General features: G+C 39.9%; 1 protein-coding gene across 1 annotated transcript; it reads left to right on the forward strand.

Annotated features, from left to right (window-relative positions):
• The first annotated feature begins 220 nt into the window (after positions 1 to 220).
• On the forward strand, positions 221 to 16,062 carry DDX43 (DEAD-box helicase 43). The gene is given in 17 exon segments (XM_014480314.2): positions 221 to 385; positions 388 to 469; positions 3,510 to 3,565; positions 3,840 to 3,966; positions 4,783 to 4,908; positions 6,261 to 6,342; positions 7,310 to 7,466; positions 7,696 to 7,814; positions 8,271 to 8,372; positions 8,758 to 8,899; positions 9,427 to 9,527; positions 12,515 to 12,602; positions 13,259 to 13,386; positions 13,596 to 13,705; positions 14,322 to 14,460; positions 15,285 to 15,372; positions 15,946 to 16,062. Coding segments are annotated over 17 exon segments (1,929 nt in total).
• The last annotated feature ends 713 nt before the right edge of the window (positions 16,063 to 16,775 follow it).

Consider the following 16,775-nt stretch of genomic DNA (forward strand, 5'->3'; position numbering starts at 1 on the left):
GGGCGCATGGACTCATGTCGGCGCTCGCGGATTGGCGGGGGCGCAGAACGGTGGGAGGCCATTGGTCCGGCCCCGCTCAGGCCGTGGCATCCGCCAATGGGAGGCGGCCGGGGCGGGGCTCCGGCGCGCGAGGGTCCGAGCCGCGGCTGCGTGGCGGCCCCTTAGGACCAGCCTTCGACGGCACTCCGAGGGTGCAGGGCCGGATCTTGTTCGCGGAGCCATGTCTCGGCTGGAAACCGGCGCCAACGCCTCCTCCTGGGTTGCTGCTTCCCGGCGGGATGAGGCGCTGCCTCGGGCTCCAGATACGAGCCCGGCGGAGGAGCAGAGCCAAGGCAGTGGAAGAGGCCAGAGGACCTGCGCGGGTGGAGGCCAGAGGGGCTCTTCGGCCTCCAGCAGCCTGAGGGCGCGGGTATTCGAGAACCGCCGCTCTCCTTCAAGCTGAAGAACGACTGCGTGGGCGCCGTGATCGGTGAGAGCGCAGCGGGGCGCTGGAAGGTGCGGGGCGGGGCCTACATCACTCCCGCCCCGCCCACCTCGCCTCCAGTCAGCTGCCCGCGAGGAGGCTTGTCCCCTCCCCCGCCCCACCCCGAGGTTTCTGACGTACTTTGCTACTAAAATGATGGCGTTGAATGCAACTGATAGTTGATCAGTTCAGTCAGTCAGTTCAGTCTCTCAATCGTGTCCGACTCTTTGCGACCCTATGGACTGCAGCACGCCAGGCCTCCCTGTCCATCACCAACACCCAGAGTTTACCCAACTCATGTCCATGGAGTCAGCGATGCCATCCAACCATCACGTCCTCTGTCATCCCCTTCTCCTCCTGCCTTTAGTCTTTCCCAGCATCAGGATCTTTTCAAATGAGTCACTTATTCGCATCAGGTAGCCAAAGTATTGGAGTTTCAACTTCAGAACACTCAGGACTGATCTCCTTTAGAATGGACTGGTTGGATCTCCTTGCTGTCCAAGGGATTCTCAAGAGTCTCCTCCAATACCACAGTTCAAAAGCATCAATTCTTGGGTGCTAAGCTTTGTTTATAGTCCAACCCTCACATCCGTACATGACTACTGGAAAAACCATGGCCTTGACAAGATGTACTTTTGTTGGCAAAGTAATGTCTCTGCTTTGTAATATGCTATCTGCTGCTGCTGCCAAGTCACCTCAGTCGTGTCTGACTCAGCGCGACCCCAGAGGCGGCAGCCCACCAGGCTCCCCCGTCCCTGGGATTCTCCAGGCAAGAACACTGGGGTGGGCTGCCATTTCCTTCTCCAATGCATGAAAGTGAAAAGTGAAAGTGAAGTCGTTCAGTCCTGTCCGACTTTTAGCGACCCCATGGACTACACCCTACCAGGCTCCTCCGTCCATGGGATTTTCCAGGCAAGAGTACTGGAGTGGGGTGCCATTGGTCATAACTTTTCTTCCAAGGAGCAAGCGTCTTTTAATTTCATTGCTGCAGTCACCATCTGCAATGATTTTGGAGCCTCCTAAAATAAAGTCTGTCACTGTTTCTACTATTTCCCCATCTATTTGCCATGAAGTGATGGGACCAGATGCCATGATCTTCATTTTCTGAATGCTGAGCTTTAAGCCAACTTTTTCACTCTCCTCTTTGACTTTCGTCAAGAAGCTCTTTAGTTCTTCTTTGCTTTCTGCCATAAGGGTGGTGTCATATGCATATCTAAGGTTATTGATATTTCTCCTGGCCGTCTTGATGCCAGCTTGTGTTTCGTCTAGCCCAGCGTTTCTCATGATGTACTCTGCATATAAGTTAAATAAGCAGGGTGACAATATATAGCCTTGACATACTCTTTTCCCTATTTGGAAAAGGAGTCTGTTTTTCCATGTCCAGTTCTAACTGTTGCTTCCTGACCTGCATACAGATTTCTCAAGAGGCAGGTTAGGTGATAGTTTATAGAGACTGTAATTTGGGAGAGCCAACTCTTAGGCTTATGAAATCTTTGGGGAAAAAGGTCAGATCTTTGGCAGCTTACCCCGCGGTGAACAACAAATGAGACAGCCAATTTAGATAAGAAGGTGTAGGGTATTAACTTGAATATGATTTATCTGCTGAAAAACAGGGTTATTTTTCTTCATATATATTGAGTCTTACAAATCCATTTTTGAAAAGCATTTAGAAATGATTGGAATTAAGGTTTTCCCCCCTTTTTAAGAATTGTGGTAAACAACATACAGTATTGTTGACTGTGAGAACAATTTTTGTAGTAGATCTATAGAAGGTTTTCATTTTGCATGACTGAATCTCCCTATCAAAAATTCATTTCCCCATTCACCTGTTTCCCCATCATCCCCCCCTACCCCCATCCCTCCGGCAATTGCCATTCTACTTTGTTACTGTAAGTTTGATTACATAAGACACCTCGTAGAAGTGGAATATGCAGGGTCTTTTGTTGTTGTTGTTATTGACTCATTTAACTCTCAAGGTTTATCTGTTGTCACAAATGGCAGGATTTCCTTTTAAGGCTGAAAACTTGCATTGTATGCATACACCACATTTTCTTCATCCAGGCATCTGTTCACAGATCCTTAGGCTATTTCCACCTCTGAGCTATTGTGAATAATGCTGAAATGAATATGGGAATGCAGCTATCATCCTGAGATCCTAGTTTTGATTCTTTTTTAAAAAGGATTTAAAAAATGTATTTAATTAATTTAGTTTTGATTGTGCGTGGACTTCCTCTAGTTGTGGAGAGTGAGGGCTCCTCTTGGCTTGTTGCAGGCTTCTCTAGAGTATCGGGCTTCAGTAGTTGTGGTGTATTGGCTTATTACTTGCTCTGAGGCTTAAGGGATTTTCCCTGACGAGGGATGGAACCCGTGTTCCCTGCATTGGCAGGTGGATTCTTAGCCACTGGACCACCAGGGAAGTCCCTCAATGCTTGTGTATTAAATTCCCAGAAGTGGGATTGCTGGATCACAGGTAGTTCTATTTTTAGTTTTTAAAGGAATCTGCATGCTGTTTCCATAGTGGCTGCATCAATTTCCATTCCTAGCCACAGTGCACAAGGGTTCCCATTCTCCACGTCCTCACCAACTTGTTAACCCTTGTCTTTTTGATGAGCCGTTCTAACAGGTGATACGTCATTGTGGTTTTGATTTGCATATCCAATGATTTCATCATTTTTTATATACATGCATTGGTCATAAATCTTCAAAGAAGGGTCTATTCAAGACCTTTGAACATTTTTAATTGGAATTTTTTGGTTGAGAGTTTTGTGTAAGGGTTCCAATTTATCCACATTCTTTTATCCAGTTAGTCTTTGCTTGGACTGATGATGAATTCTTTGTGTCTAGGGAAAGGGGCCTCCTGTCACCCACACAATTTGGAATAAAAAGCTTCTGCTTCCCTTTTAACAAACTGAACGTGATTACTGAAACTTGGGAGCCTTTGTTTGGACGATTTGGGAAGAACTGGAGAAGGTTCTTTAGGCAGAGTAGGTAGTAGTTTCCCTGTAATTCATTTCATTTTTTAAAAATTCTTTTATTTTAAAAACAGGTCGTGGTGGGTCAAATATAAAAGAGATCCAGAGCTCAACATACACAAAAATACAGGTAAAATTTCTATGTTCTTAAATCATTAAAGATGGTGACTTACGGTCATTCCTAACTCTAATTTCTGTCCTGTTATTAACATATGGTGGGATAAGTTGTCAAAGTTTTTCATACTTCTTTTTAAGAACTCATCTAAGCTGTAGTCCATTCATTATGTCTTAGATGGTGATTGAAGGCAATCCTGTATTTCCTTTACATTTTTATACTACATGAGGCTGAGTGCTGGAGGAATGGTAAGGGAACTCGTCTCACCTGCCTTCCCTCTTGAATCTAGATAATAAGAGGGTATCCTGAAGCAGAAGTAAGAATCTTTGGCACCAAGGCAATGCAGAGCAAAGCAAAAACAGTGATAGATGATCTTGTTAAAAAACAAGAAGAATACAAAACAGAATCCAAACTTGGTAAGTCTGTTTTGCCCCCTAGAGCCCTGTAAAATTTTAAATGTTTTATTCAATGTCATAAGCCATATTATAGCTGTTTTTCCTGATAACAAAGCTTTGGCTTGCCATCGTTAAATCTAGTATGTTATAGAAGGAATTTTTTTCTATGAAATCCAGAATACTTTTCCTCAAACTGAAACACTTAATATCTGTGGTTAAGTCTAGCAGTTTTACTTTGGAGTAAAACAGAATAACCTTTTAATATACTTCACTGTTGATAGTAGAGCAAGGGTTAGTCCTAGCCTTCTGTCTATGGTTATTTCCCTGGAATGTGACTAACTTTGAAAACTGCTTAAGTATTTGATATTTTTAAAAATCTCAAATATACTTGGACTAGAGAGAAAGCCATTATTAAGCCATTTTCAGGAGAGCCTTGTGTTCAGCTAGCAACCTTGCATCTTGGTGTTTCTTGGGAAAGTACCTCCAAAAAGCCTCTAGGATACTATTTTCTCTGTTTACCAGGGGTAGCATCTGCCACACAGGATTATTATAAAGATTTAGTGATGTGTGATTTATTAGCAAACACTAGGCTCTCATGCTTTTTAACTTCTCCAGTATTTATTTTATTTTTATTTTTTTTTTTTTGCCTTTCAGAAATCTGAAGTAAATAACTGACAAACCATGACCAGAATTGTCATGGCACTGTTGTACCAAATTCCTAAATTTTATGTTTCAGGCATTATTATTGTTGGGTTATTAAAACAGAAAATTGAAAAATGGCTTGGGATTTTATATTGGGAGGGTTTGTTTGGAAACTGATGTGGAATTTTTTAACAGGTGTTGCTGCTGTCCAACTTTCAGATGGAAAAGATGCAATGAAGGATGTTTCAGGAGAGCAGAAATTGATTGATTGGGATAAATTCCGAGAAAACATTTTGAAATGGAATGAGAAAAAGTGGGCAGGTTAGTGCTGGATCCCAGCATTTTTCTATAGTATATTGTTGTTCCTCTTAATTGAGGTTTTTAGCCTCTGTAAATGGCGAAGGCAATGGCAACCCATTCCAGTACTCTTGCCTGGAAAATCCCATGGATGGAGGAGCCTAGTGGGTTGCAGTCCATGGGGTCACGAAGAGTCGGACATGACTGAGCGACTTGACTTTCACTTTTCACTTTCATGCATTGGAGAAAGAAATGGCAACCCACTCCAGTGTTCTTGCCTGGAGAATCCCAGGAACAGAGGAGCCTGGTGGGCTGCCATCTGTGGGGTCACACAGAATCGGACACGACTGAAGTGACTTAGCAGCAGCAGCCTCTGTAAAAAAGTGTTGCTCTTAGTAATGAAATCTATATGCAAAATGACAGTATAATTTGAAATGCTATAAGTAGTGCCTAGGGCATGATAGTTTCTATGCCTGTGTTGTGGTTTATGTTATAAATGGAAGGTTAAAATTTGATATCTCATCTTCTTTGAGACAATTCACTGCACAAGTTTAATAAAATTAGAAAATTGGGACAAAAGGGAAATGAAGTGAGTAAACCTGCCAACTGTAAGTTAACATTTTGCTGTGACTGAGCAAAAGTTGATCTTGGAGTTTCTTAACCAAGAAGGGCAAAATAAAAGGGAGGAAACATTTAATAAGTATATACAGTTCTTGAGGAAACAGATTTTTTAAATTCTCACTTGGAATTAAATATAATGTTCCATATTATTCATTGAATTTCAGAGTAAATTCAAGCTTCATTTGATCAGAATGAGACAGAAAAACAACACCATTTATTTAAAGTTAAGCAGTGACCATTACTATGTGACTATGGTGGTCAGCCTGTCCAATGCCATCACAACACAAGTGTTAGAAGATTTGGGGCAGAGATAGGGGACAGAGAAAGGATTTAAGTTGGTGGAGTCCTGATGAGCATTTAAAAAAGAAAACAAAGTAGCTTCAGAGAATAGAATAAGGGTAAATATTTTATTCCTTAACACTAATGGGATGGATCTTCAAAGCAAAGAAAGTTAGTCTGCTATGAGAAAAGATTCGTCAGTTGTGATGACTGAGTGTCTTATGAAGCATGGTTTATTTTATTTTGTATTTAATTATTCAAGATCTTGTTCTTGGGTGAAAAATGAAATTGAAAGACAAACCAAAAATGGAGATCTCCTAGAGGTTGGCAAAGTATAGAACAACTGTCTAAAATCCCCATGTCTGCAAGGCGACCTTGATATATATTTTAGTTTGATTTCTATTGCTTTGAATAAATGACAGTAAAATGTGAATTCTCATTATTCATTGAAGTTTAAATTTTGTTTTTTTCCCCAGGTTTGCCTCCGGTTAAGAAAAACTTTTACATAGAGTCAGAAAAAACAAGTTCAATGTCACAAGAACAAGTAGACAATTGGAGGTGGGTTAGTTTTAATACTTTTTAGTGAGTATTTGCAGAATTAGGCTAGTAAATTAGCTCACTCAGGAAAGACTTTAAATGATTGCATTTGAAACTTTAGCTTCCATATTCAAAAGAAAACTTGGTTGCATCTGAAATCATATATTAGGGATTGCTGATCAGTACAACTTTTGGCAAAGAGGGAAAATGGGCTGTATTTGTGTCTAGAGGAGTTACTATCCATATATGGTTATTAAACACTTAAAATATAGCCCATATAATTGAGGAACTGAATTTTAATGTTTAAATTTAAAGAGAGACATGGTTAGTTTCTGTCGTATTTGGCAGTAATTTTATAGAATTCTTCCTACAACTGTTGAGAATCATAAGAAATTGATCTGATATCTGAATAGTAGAATAATTTCTTACTTTTAAATCCTTATTATATGGAACTAAAAGTCCTAATGGTAACATTTTTCCTATTAATATATTTTATAAAACTAAGATAGTATGGTACAGCAGACAGAGCAGTTATTCTAGGATTGAGGTAGGGCTCTGACCATGGACAGACCATAACTAAAGACCATCTGTCCAATGAGAGTAATTCCCACTTCAAAGGATTGCTGAGGATTAATTAAGGAAATGTGTGTGAAATGTTATAAGCCCTCAGGTGTTTGCCAAATCTGACTTTGATTCATGAAGCATATAATTTTCAGGTTCTATTCTCAACCTTTTCATGAAATTTTCATTGGCTTTCATGCGTACAGTGTAATTATTTTTCTTCTCTGGAACTGTTCTGGTAAAAAAAAAAAAGATGAACTAGCTTCTATTTCGTATTACTTTTTGACTATAATTTAACCAACAGTCTGATTTCAATCAGTTGCTGTTGAATTCCTAGATATGCCCTTAATGTTGGAAAAATTTTCTTGCTTGGGGAGTAGAGTGATCAAAGCCACTAATCCTTAATCCTTGTTCTATTTTCTTAAAGGAAGGAAAATTATAATATAATTTGCGATGACCTGAAAGATGGTGAGAAACGTCCTCTTCCTAACCCTACTTGTAATTTTGAGGATGCATTTCACTGTTACCCTGAAGTTATGAGAAATATTCAAAAGGCAGGTTTTCAAAAGCCAACACCAATTCAGGTATGCTTTCTTTAATTCTAACATTTCACTGGCTCCCCCCTCCTCCCCCTGCCAATTTCTGGTCATTTGAATGTATAACACCAGGAACAGCTGTCTCTTATAAGCATCCTCCCAGCACACCCACCACTGCCTAGCACTCAAAATGTTGAGAAGTTTGGGGCTGGGAGAGGAGGAATACTTGACAGAAAGAAATGCACTTTTTATTTTAATATATATCATTCTGTTCTAGTCACAGGCGTGGCCAATCATCCTACAAGGAATAGATCTGATAGGAGTAGCCCAGACTGGAACAGGGAAGACATTGTCCTACTTAATGCCTGGATTTATTCATATTGACTCCCAACCTGTGTAAGAATTTCTACATCTGGGTATTCTTTAGGGGTTTAGTAGATAAGAATTCCAAAAAATGCAATGTTTGATTGCACTGGTCTAAGGGGAGTGCCTCATCTCAGGGAAAAATCACTTTCTGTTGTGTTGGTGGATATAAATGGATGAAACATTTTCAGGAAGCAGCAGGTAATATCCACCACAAGTCTTCACAGTGAGATGTTGGAAACAGGTTATTCAAATGACCAAGTTCAGTACAGTCCTCTGAGAATGTCTGACACAGAAAAGCACCTGCTGTGTTCCATGAGAAGGCTCGTGTCTGGGCTCTAGGATTCTTTGGTCAGGCTGTTTTTATTTCTCCGCTTTTTATGAGAGGTGCATGTTGATGACTTAGATGTTCATTGCTGCCGATTTTGAAGGCACTGGACGAAGGTCCTGTGTGCCTGAGATGGATACTGATATGCTTTTTCTCCAAAGAGCCAGGAATGGGCCTGGTATGTTAGTCCTCACCCCAACTCGCGAGTTGGCTCTGCAGGTGGATGCCGAGTGCTCTGAATACTCATACAGAGGTCTTAAAAGGTGAGTTGCTTTCTTTGGCCATTCCTGCACCAGCATTTTAATCCTCTGTAGCTTTAGACATCCTCCTCATTGTTTTCACACATAATGAGACGCCGATTGGCTCAGTATGTGGCCAGGCATTGATTACCTTTCATTCAAATTGACTGTAGCTGGGGTGGTGGGGTCAGGTAATGAGGATTCGAACATGGACCTTGTAGGACACATCAGTGTGGGTTGATAGCTATGGATCGTTCTCAGAAAGGGGCCAGGACTATACTTAGCCTGATACTTTTGATTTATATACTTTTTAAAATTTTATACCCCAAATGGGCTTAGGTTCGTTGGGATTTTGAATTGTGAAGGGGTATTCCCCACCTGAACATGAACCTCTGTATTTTTTTTAAAGTGTTTGTATATATGGTGGTGGCGATAGAGATGGACAAATAAAAGACTTATCAAAAGGTGCAGACATTATCATTGCCACTCCCGGAAGACTCCATGATCTACAGATGAATAACTTTGTGTACCTGAAAAGCATAACCTACCTGGTAATGTTGGAGCAGGGGTTTGGGGCCCTGGGAGGAAGAACTTAGCTCTCATCAAACCTTTTAGAATGGCTGTCCATTTCATAATAGTTTTAAATCCTAGGAATGCTTCTCATTCCCTCTAGTTTGTTAAAATATACATTTTAAAGATAATTCCATTTTAATATTTTATAAATGTTAGAAAATGCAGATAAGTACTAAAGAATTCCATGTGACTACTTTAGACATTTAAATTATATTTTCATTGAATATATTTAGAAACTTATTGGTTGTCAAATCAATGGTGTTGCAAGTACATATAGTTTAGGTAGTGGAGGAAATGAGAAAGTTATCTTAATATTCATAGGGAAAGAACATATATGTTAGCTACCATCCACATCTAATCTAGCCCTTTTTTGGCTTTGCTGTGTGGCTTGTAGGATCTTAGTTCCACTACCAGGTATTGAACCCACATCCTCGGCAGTGAAATCGAGGAGTCTTAACCACTGGTCCACCAGGAAATTCCCCTAATCGGGCCCTTTCTAATGCAGGTATTAGATGAAGCTGACAAAATGCTGGATATGGGATTTGAACCCCAGATAATGAAGATTTTATTAGATGTACGTCCAGACAGGCAGACAGTTATGACAAGGTAGGTATATGTTTAATTTGCCAGTCTGCAAAGTAGAACCAGTGGAACAGAATTCATTTGATTTTAGAGCCTTCAGATCAGTTCAGTCGCTCAGTCGTGTCCGACTCTTTGCGACCCCGTGAATCGCAGCATGCCAGGCCTCCTGTCCATCACCAACTCCCGGAGTTCACTCAGACTCATGTCCATTGAGTCAGTGATGCCATCCAGCCATCTCATCCTCTGTCGTCCCCTTCTCCTCCTGCCCCCAATCCCTCCCAGCATCAGAGTCTTTGCCAATGAGTCAACTCTTCGCATGAGGTGTCCAAAGTACTGGAGTTTCAGCTTTAGCATCATTCCTTCCAAAGAAATCCCAGGGCTGATCTCATTCAGAATGGACTGGTTGGATCTCCTTGCAGTCCAAGGGACTCTCAAGAGCCTTCTCCAACACCACAGTTCAAAAGCATCAATTCTTCGGCGCTCAGCCTTCTTCACAGTCCAACTCTCACATCCATACATGACCACAGGAAAAACCATAGCCTTGACTAGACGGACCTTTGTTGGCAAAGTAGTCTCTGCTTTTGAATATGCTATCTAGGTTGGTCATAACTTTCTTCCAAGGAGTAAGCGTCTTTTAATTTCATGGCTGCAGTCACCATCTGCAGTGATTTTGGAGCCCAGAAAAATAAAATCTGACACTGTTTCTCCATCTATTTCCCATGAAGTGGTGGGACTGGATGACATGATCTTCATTTTCTGAATGTTGAGCTTTAAGCCAACTTTTTCACTCTCCACTTTCACTTTCATCAGGAGGCTTTTTAGTTTCTCTTCACTTTCTGCCATAAGGGTGGTGGTATCTGCATATCTGAGGTTATTGATATTTCTCCCAGCAATCTTGATTCCAGCTTGTGTTTCTTCCAGTCCAGCGTTTCTCATGATGTACTCTGCATATAAGTTAAACAAGCAGGGTGACAATATACAGCCTTGACGAACTCCTATTTGGAACCAGTCTGTTGTTCTGTGTCCAGTTCTAACTGTTACTTCCTGACCTGCATACAAATTTCTCAAGAGGCAGATCAGGTGATCTGGTATTCCCATCTCTCAGAATTTTCCACAGTTTATTGTGATCCACACAGTCAAAGGCTTTGGCATAGTCAATAAAGCAGAAATAGATGTTCTTCTGGAACTCTCTTGCTTTTTCCATGATCCAGCAGATGTTGGCAATTTGATCTCTGGTTCCTCTGCCTTTTCTAAAACCAGCTTGCACATCAGGAAGTTCACGGTTCACGTATTGCTGAAGCCTGGCTTGGAGAATTTTGAGCATTACTTTACTAGCGTGTGAGATGAGTGCAATTGTGCGGTAGTTTGAGCATTGTTTGGCATTGCCTTTCTTTGGGATTGGAATGAAAACTGATCTTTTCCAGTCCTGTGGCCACTGCTGAGTTTTCCAAATTTGCTGGCATATTGAGTGCAGCACTTTCACAGCATCATCCTTCAGGATTTGGAATAGCTCAACTGGAATTCCATCACCTCCACTAGCTTTGTTCATAGTGATACTTTCTAAGGCCCACTTGACTTCACATTCCAGGATGTCTGGCTCTAGGTCAGTGATCACACCATGGTGATTATCTGGGTCATGAAGCTCTTTTTTGTACAGTTCTTCTGTGTATTCTTGCCATCTCTTCTTAATATCTTCTGCTTCTGTTAGGTCCATACCATTTCTGTCCTTTATTGAGCTCATCTTTGCATGAAATGTTCCTTTGGTATCTCTGATTTTCTTGAAGAGATCCCTAGTCTTTCCCATTCTGTTGTTTTCCATTTCTTTGCATTGATCCCTGAAGAAGGCTTTCTTATCTCTTCTTGCTATTCTTTGGAACTCTGCATTCAGATGTTTATATCTTTCCTTTTCTCCTTTGCTTTTCGCTTCTCTTCTTTTCACAGCTATTTGTAAGGCCTCCCCAGACAGCCATTTTGCTTTTTTTGCACTTCTTTTCTATGGGAATGGTCTTACTTAAAAGTATTTTGAGATCTGTTGGTGAAAGATATGTTATCACTTAGTATAGCAACTCAGTGCAACAGTTTAATAATGACTATTGGGTTTCCTGAATTAAAAATAAGATTTTTATGAAAACATCCTGGAGAAACTACAGGGGGTCTAAGATTGGAAAAAGTAACCATCTGTCCTTAGAGGTGAATATTTGATCACAGAACACTTTTTAGCCAAGATAAAACTGAAGCAAGGAAGAGTATATAACTGGGGAAATACAGTAAATTTATTCATTTTGTTTCCTAAGTAAACCTTGTTAATTAGTATGAAAGTACAGAAGGTGGTTGTTTTCATAACATATGACTGAAGAAACATCTGACTTTACATATCCAATCATCATTACAGTTAAAATGTTTTTATTTGGCTCAAGCTCTTGGTTTTGTCTGCCGACAATGTATGAAAGGGCTCTCAGGTGGTGCAGTGGTGAAGAATCTGCCTGCCAATGTAGAAGATGCATGAGACTCAAGTTTGATTCCTAGGTTGGAAAGATACCCTGGAGTAGGTAATGGCAACCCACTCCAGCATTTTTGCCTGGAAAATCTCATGGACAGAAGAGGCTGCGGGCTACAGTCCATTGAGTTGCAAAGAGTCAGACACGACTGAGCGTGTGCGCACACACACACAATGTATGAAAAATGCTGGGTTTTTACTTTTATTTTTTACCATTTTTAAAGGCCAAGAGAAAACTAATCTAACACCTGAATTCATTTTAGCTCCCCATAGATGGGAAAGGTATACCTCTCCTTCACCTTTTGTTTATAAACCTATTAAACTTATTTGAAGATTTAATTTAGTAGCTTCTTTGAGCAGTTCATTATGAAGCATATATTTTCTGTGAAGTCAGCCTCATTAAAAAGTACTGTTTGTCTTTCCTGGGTAATTTGGTTCATAGCATTCTTAGGGAAACTTAGTATTTGATTCCTAATAAACATTTTAACATTTTTGTATTACATTTTATCTCTAGTGCAACATGGCCATATGCTGTTCGCAGACTCGCACAATCTTATTTGAAAGAGCCCATGATTGTGTATGTTGGTACTTTGGATCTAGTCGTAAGCTTATTTTTAATTACTATTTATATCTTATTAATTTTGTAACTGTTCTGCCATTATAAAGTTCATTGGCCTTTCACTTCATAATTGAAATTGGCCTTTTAACTAATTATTAATGAAAATTGACCTTTTACTTAAATCAGTGGTAATTAATAACAAGTTGTTGCCTAGGCTCATTTTATTAGATTTCACAAAAGACAGGATAAAGACTTTAGAATCTATTTCATCTTGGGGGCAGAAAAATGGTAACAATGATATTTGGAAATTTTGTATTAAGTTGTCACAATACTTAATTGAAGCTCTTAGTGTCATAAGCTGAACATTGTAAAGGCTATAGCCATAATTTATGGCAATGGTTAATGTAAGCTTGGCCTCAACCATGGTTATTCCTTTTCATATGATAGCAACCAGTTGCTTTCAGCTCATTGACAAGTATTCGAAATTCCGAGCTTATCTTGGGTAACTAAGTGGTAAAAATCAAAGACCAAGCTCTAAATCCTTGAGTAGGAACGGGAGATTTTTGGAAGAACTTACCATTTTTTCTGCTGGCAATTTATTATTAAAGCATTTAACCAACGACAGAAGTAAGATGGATTTCAAGCCATTAAGGAGTTTACCCATTAATGTTGATGTACTATGATCTGTGAATCCTTTAGGCTGTAAGTACCGTGACACAAAATATAATTGTCACCACAGAAGATGAGAAAAGATCACATATCCAAGCTTTCATCGACAGCATGTCTCCTAAGGACAAAGTCATAATATTTGTCAGCCGGAAAGCTGTGTGAGTATATTTTTTACATTGAAATCATCAGTCATGTGTTTGTTTTAGCATTGTTTCTATTTGTATAATCATTTCAAACGAGGGAAGGGTGTATGTCTTAGAATATGTACATTATTACTTCAGACTCTTGCCAGGGGAGATAGCAGTAATGAATTGATTGTGGTATTCAAATAAGCAATTAGACCCCTGACTTTTATTTTTTGTTTTAGGGCTGATCATTTATCAAGTGACCTGGGTATCCGGCGTATATCAGTAGAGTCTCTGCATGGCAATAGAGAACAGAGTGATAGAGAGAGAGCATTAAAAAGCTTTAAAACAGGTACATTTACACAGTATTGCAGTTTAAAACTGCCCAATGCTTGGTCTTCCTGAGTGATAGCACCTTTCATGGAACCCATGTCTAATATTTGCCTTCAGCTAACAGATCCCAGAACTAGCTCTAAATGTTAATCAGATTCTCTTTCTCCAGCCCATGTTTAAAACCTAGATATCAAGGTAAGAATTTGCAGTGGGGGATGGTTGTCTTAATTTACCTGAAAGGTATATATCTTTGACATGATTCATGAACCATTTGGATGGTGGTATCTATTCTGTTGTAAATTGCTAGCAGTTAAAAAAGACTAAGTAGGGACTTCCCTGGTGGCCTAGTTGTTAAGACTCTAACTTCCAGTGCAGAGGGTGTAGGTTCCATCCCTGGTTGGGGAACTAAGGTCCCACATGCCTTGTGGCCAAAAAAAAGAAAGACTAAGTAACCTCTCCCCATGCACTCTCTTTAAGTTTTTTTTTAATATTCAAAGCAGTAATATTTCACCCGATTAGCTAATAGGGGACAGATATGTCTTGGGTTGGTTTGTACCAGAATGTGTCTGTATTCTTTCAGAATGTGTCTGTATTCTTTCAGAATGTGTCCATATTCTTTGGGTTTCACTCTTCAGGTAAAGTGCGAATACTGATTGCTACTGATTTAGCATCTCGTGGTCTTGATGTCCATGATGTAACGCATGTCTATAATTATGATTTTCCCCGAAACATCGAAGAATATGTCCACAGAGTGGGACGTACCGGGAGAGCAGGGTAAGTCTGTGGAGCCTGCCCACCAACCCCGGGGAGACCCCTCATTCTTCTCACAGACTGTCCTTACCTTGAAAAAGAAGACTTTTGCTTTCTCTCTTCGAGCAGAGTCATAAAACCCCTGTGATGTGCTGTTTGATCAGCTGCAGATTAGATCCCAAATTGCTATTTCAATGCCTAAATGTTTTTTTTTAAAACTGAAGTATGGTTGATTTACAATGTTTTGTTAATTACTGGTGTACAGCAAAGTGGTTCAGTGATACATATATATACATTTTTTAATATTCTTTTCCACTATGGTTTATCACAGGATTTTGAATATATTAATAGTTCTTTGTGCTGTACACAGTAGGAACTAGCTGTTAGCCATCCTATGTATGAAAGCTTCCACTGCTATCCCCAACCTCCCACTCCATTTCTCCCCTAAATCCGTCCCTCTTGGCAACCATGAGTCTGTTCTGTATGTTTGTGATTCTGTTTCTGTTTCAGAGATAGGTTCATTTGTATCATATTTTCGACTCCACGTATAAATAATACCATATGGTATTTGTGTTTCTCTGTCTGATTTACTTCACTTATTGTGATAATTTCTAGGTCCGTCCATGTTGCTGCAAGTGGTATTATTTCATTCTTTTTTATGGCTAATAGTATTCCATTGTATATATGTACTACATCTTCTTTGTCTGAATGGCTAAATCTTACTGCATCCTACATAGTTGGGCTTGTGAAAGAACTGATGTTTTGCTATACTTTTATTCAGTTTTGCTAGCTGAATCATTAATATAAATTATAAATCAAATTACATTAACTTTTTCCCCCGCTTGAAGGAGGACCGGGGTATCTATTACCCTTATCACTAGAAATGATTGGAAGATTGCTGGTGAATTAATTAATATTCTGGAAAGAGCAAATCAGGTGAGAATATGCAACTCTATTTTCTTAAGTTTATTTTCAAGGTTTATTCTAAGTACTGGGCCTTACAGCCTGTCAGGGAATACAGATATTAAGCAAATAATTATGTGTGTTTTGAGGGTTGTAACATGGCAAAGATGAGGTGCTATAATATAATATGATGATATAATATAATGTATAACTGGGGAACCTGTTCTAATGTGGAGGAGTGTCACTGAACGCTGCTGAAGAAAAGCCCCGTGGGTGGAGGTTGGAGAGTGTAGAGGAAGCAGGGCACGTCCTCAGGCCTCAAGAGGAGAAAATGGCACCAGATAAAGGCACTGGGAAGCAGCTGAAGGGCCATGTGAGCAGGAAGGCTGTGTATCTACTGACAGGGGGTTTTACCACCAGACTGGTTGTTATACCTTGAAAATTCAGTGCTGACTATGCAGAGGAACACATTCCATTCTGTTTGGAAGGTATCTGCAATCAATTGTGGAAATTCTTTGACTATTTGGAGGCATTTTAGCATGTTATAGAAAAGCTGATATGTTAAAGGAATCATCTCAATCCTAATAAGACATTTATTGGCTTCAGAGTGTCCCAGAGGATCTTGTCTCAATGGCTGAGAGATACAAAGCAAATAAACTGAAAAAAGAAACAGAAAACAAATGGGGAAGACCCCAAGGAAAACCCAGGAAGTTTTATCATTAATGTCTGTGTAGAAAAGTGGTACCAGCCTACTACAAAAGGTAAAATTTGAAAAACTCATGGACTTTCAAATGCCTGTTTTCCTTAGCTAGGTTTTGTTAGTGTGTTTATTACAGTCAGCATTATCTCTAAGAGCCATTAACATAATAAGTCAGGTCTTATTCTTTATTTGGGGCCTATGATAAAGAATCTCCCTGCAATGCAGGAGACCCAGGTTCAATTCCTAGATCGAGAAGATCCCCTGTAAAAGGGAACAGATACACACTCTAATATTCTTGCCTGGAGAATTCCATGAAACTTTTGAGCTTCCCTGCGGCTCAGATGGTAAAGAATCTACCTGCATTATGGGAGATCCAGGTTTGATTCCTGGGTTGGGAAGATACCTGGAGAAGGGCCTGGCTACCCGCTCCATTATTCTTGCCTGGAGAATTCCATGGACAGAGGAGCCTGGCAGGGTACACAGTCCATGAGGTTACAAAGAGTTGGACAGAACCACATATGCCCCATGCCTCTATTCTTTATCTGTTCCCTAAATTCTAGTTAATATATCTTAGAATTATTAATTCAAAAGTGGGAAAAATCTTTTAAATTGTCTGGAGAGATCATTAAGCATATAATGGAATATAATGGAATTGGTGGAGGTGTAAATTAGTGTAACCTCTTACACCTGAGCAATTAGGTGGCAGTGTATTAATTGTAAGTGTATATACCTTTTT

The sequence above is a fragment of the Bos mutus genome, chromosome 9, assembly GCF_027580195.1.
Source record: "Bos mutus isolate GX-2022 chromosome 9, NWIPB_WYAK_1.1, whole genome shotgun sequence".
Taxonomy (NCBI): domain Eukaryota; kingdom Metazoa; phylum Chordata; class Mammalia; order Artiodactyla; family Bovidae; genus Bos; species Bos mutus.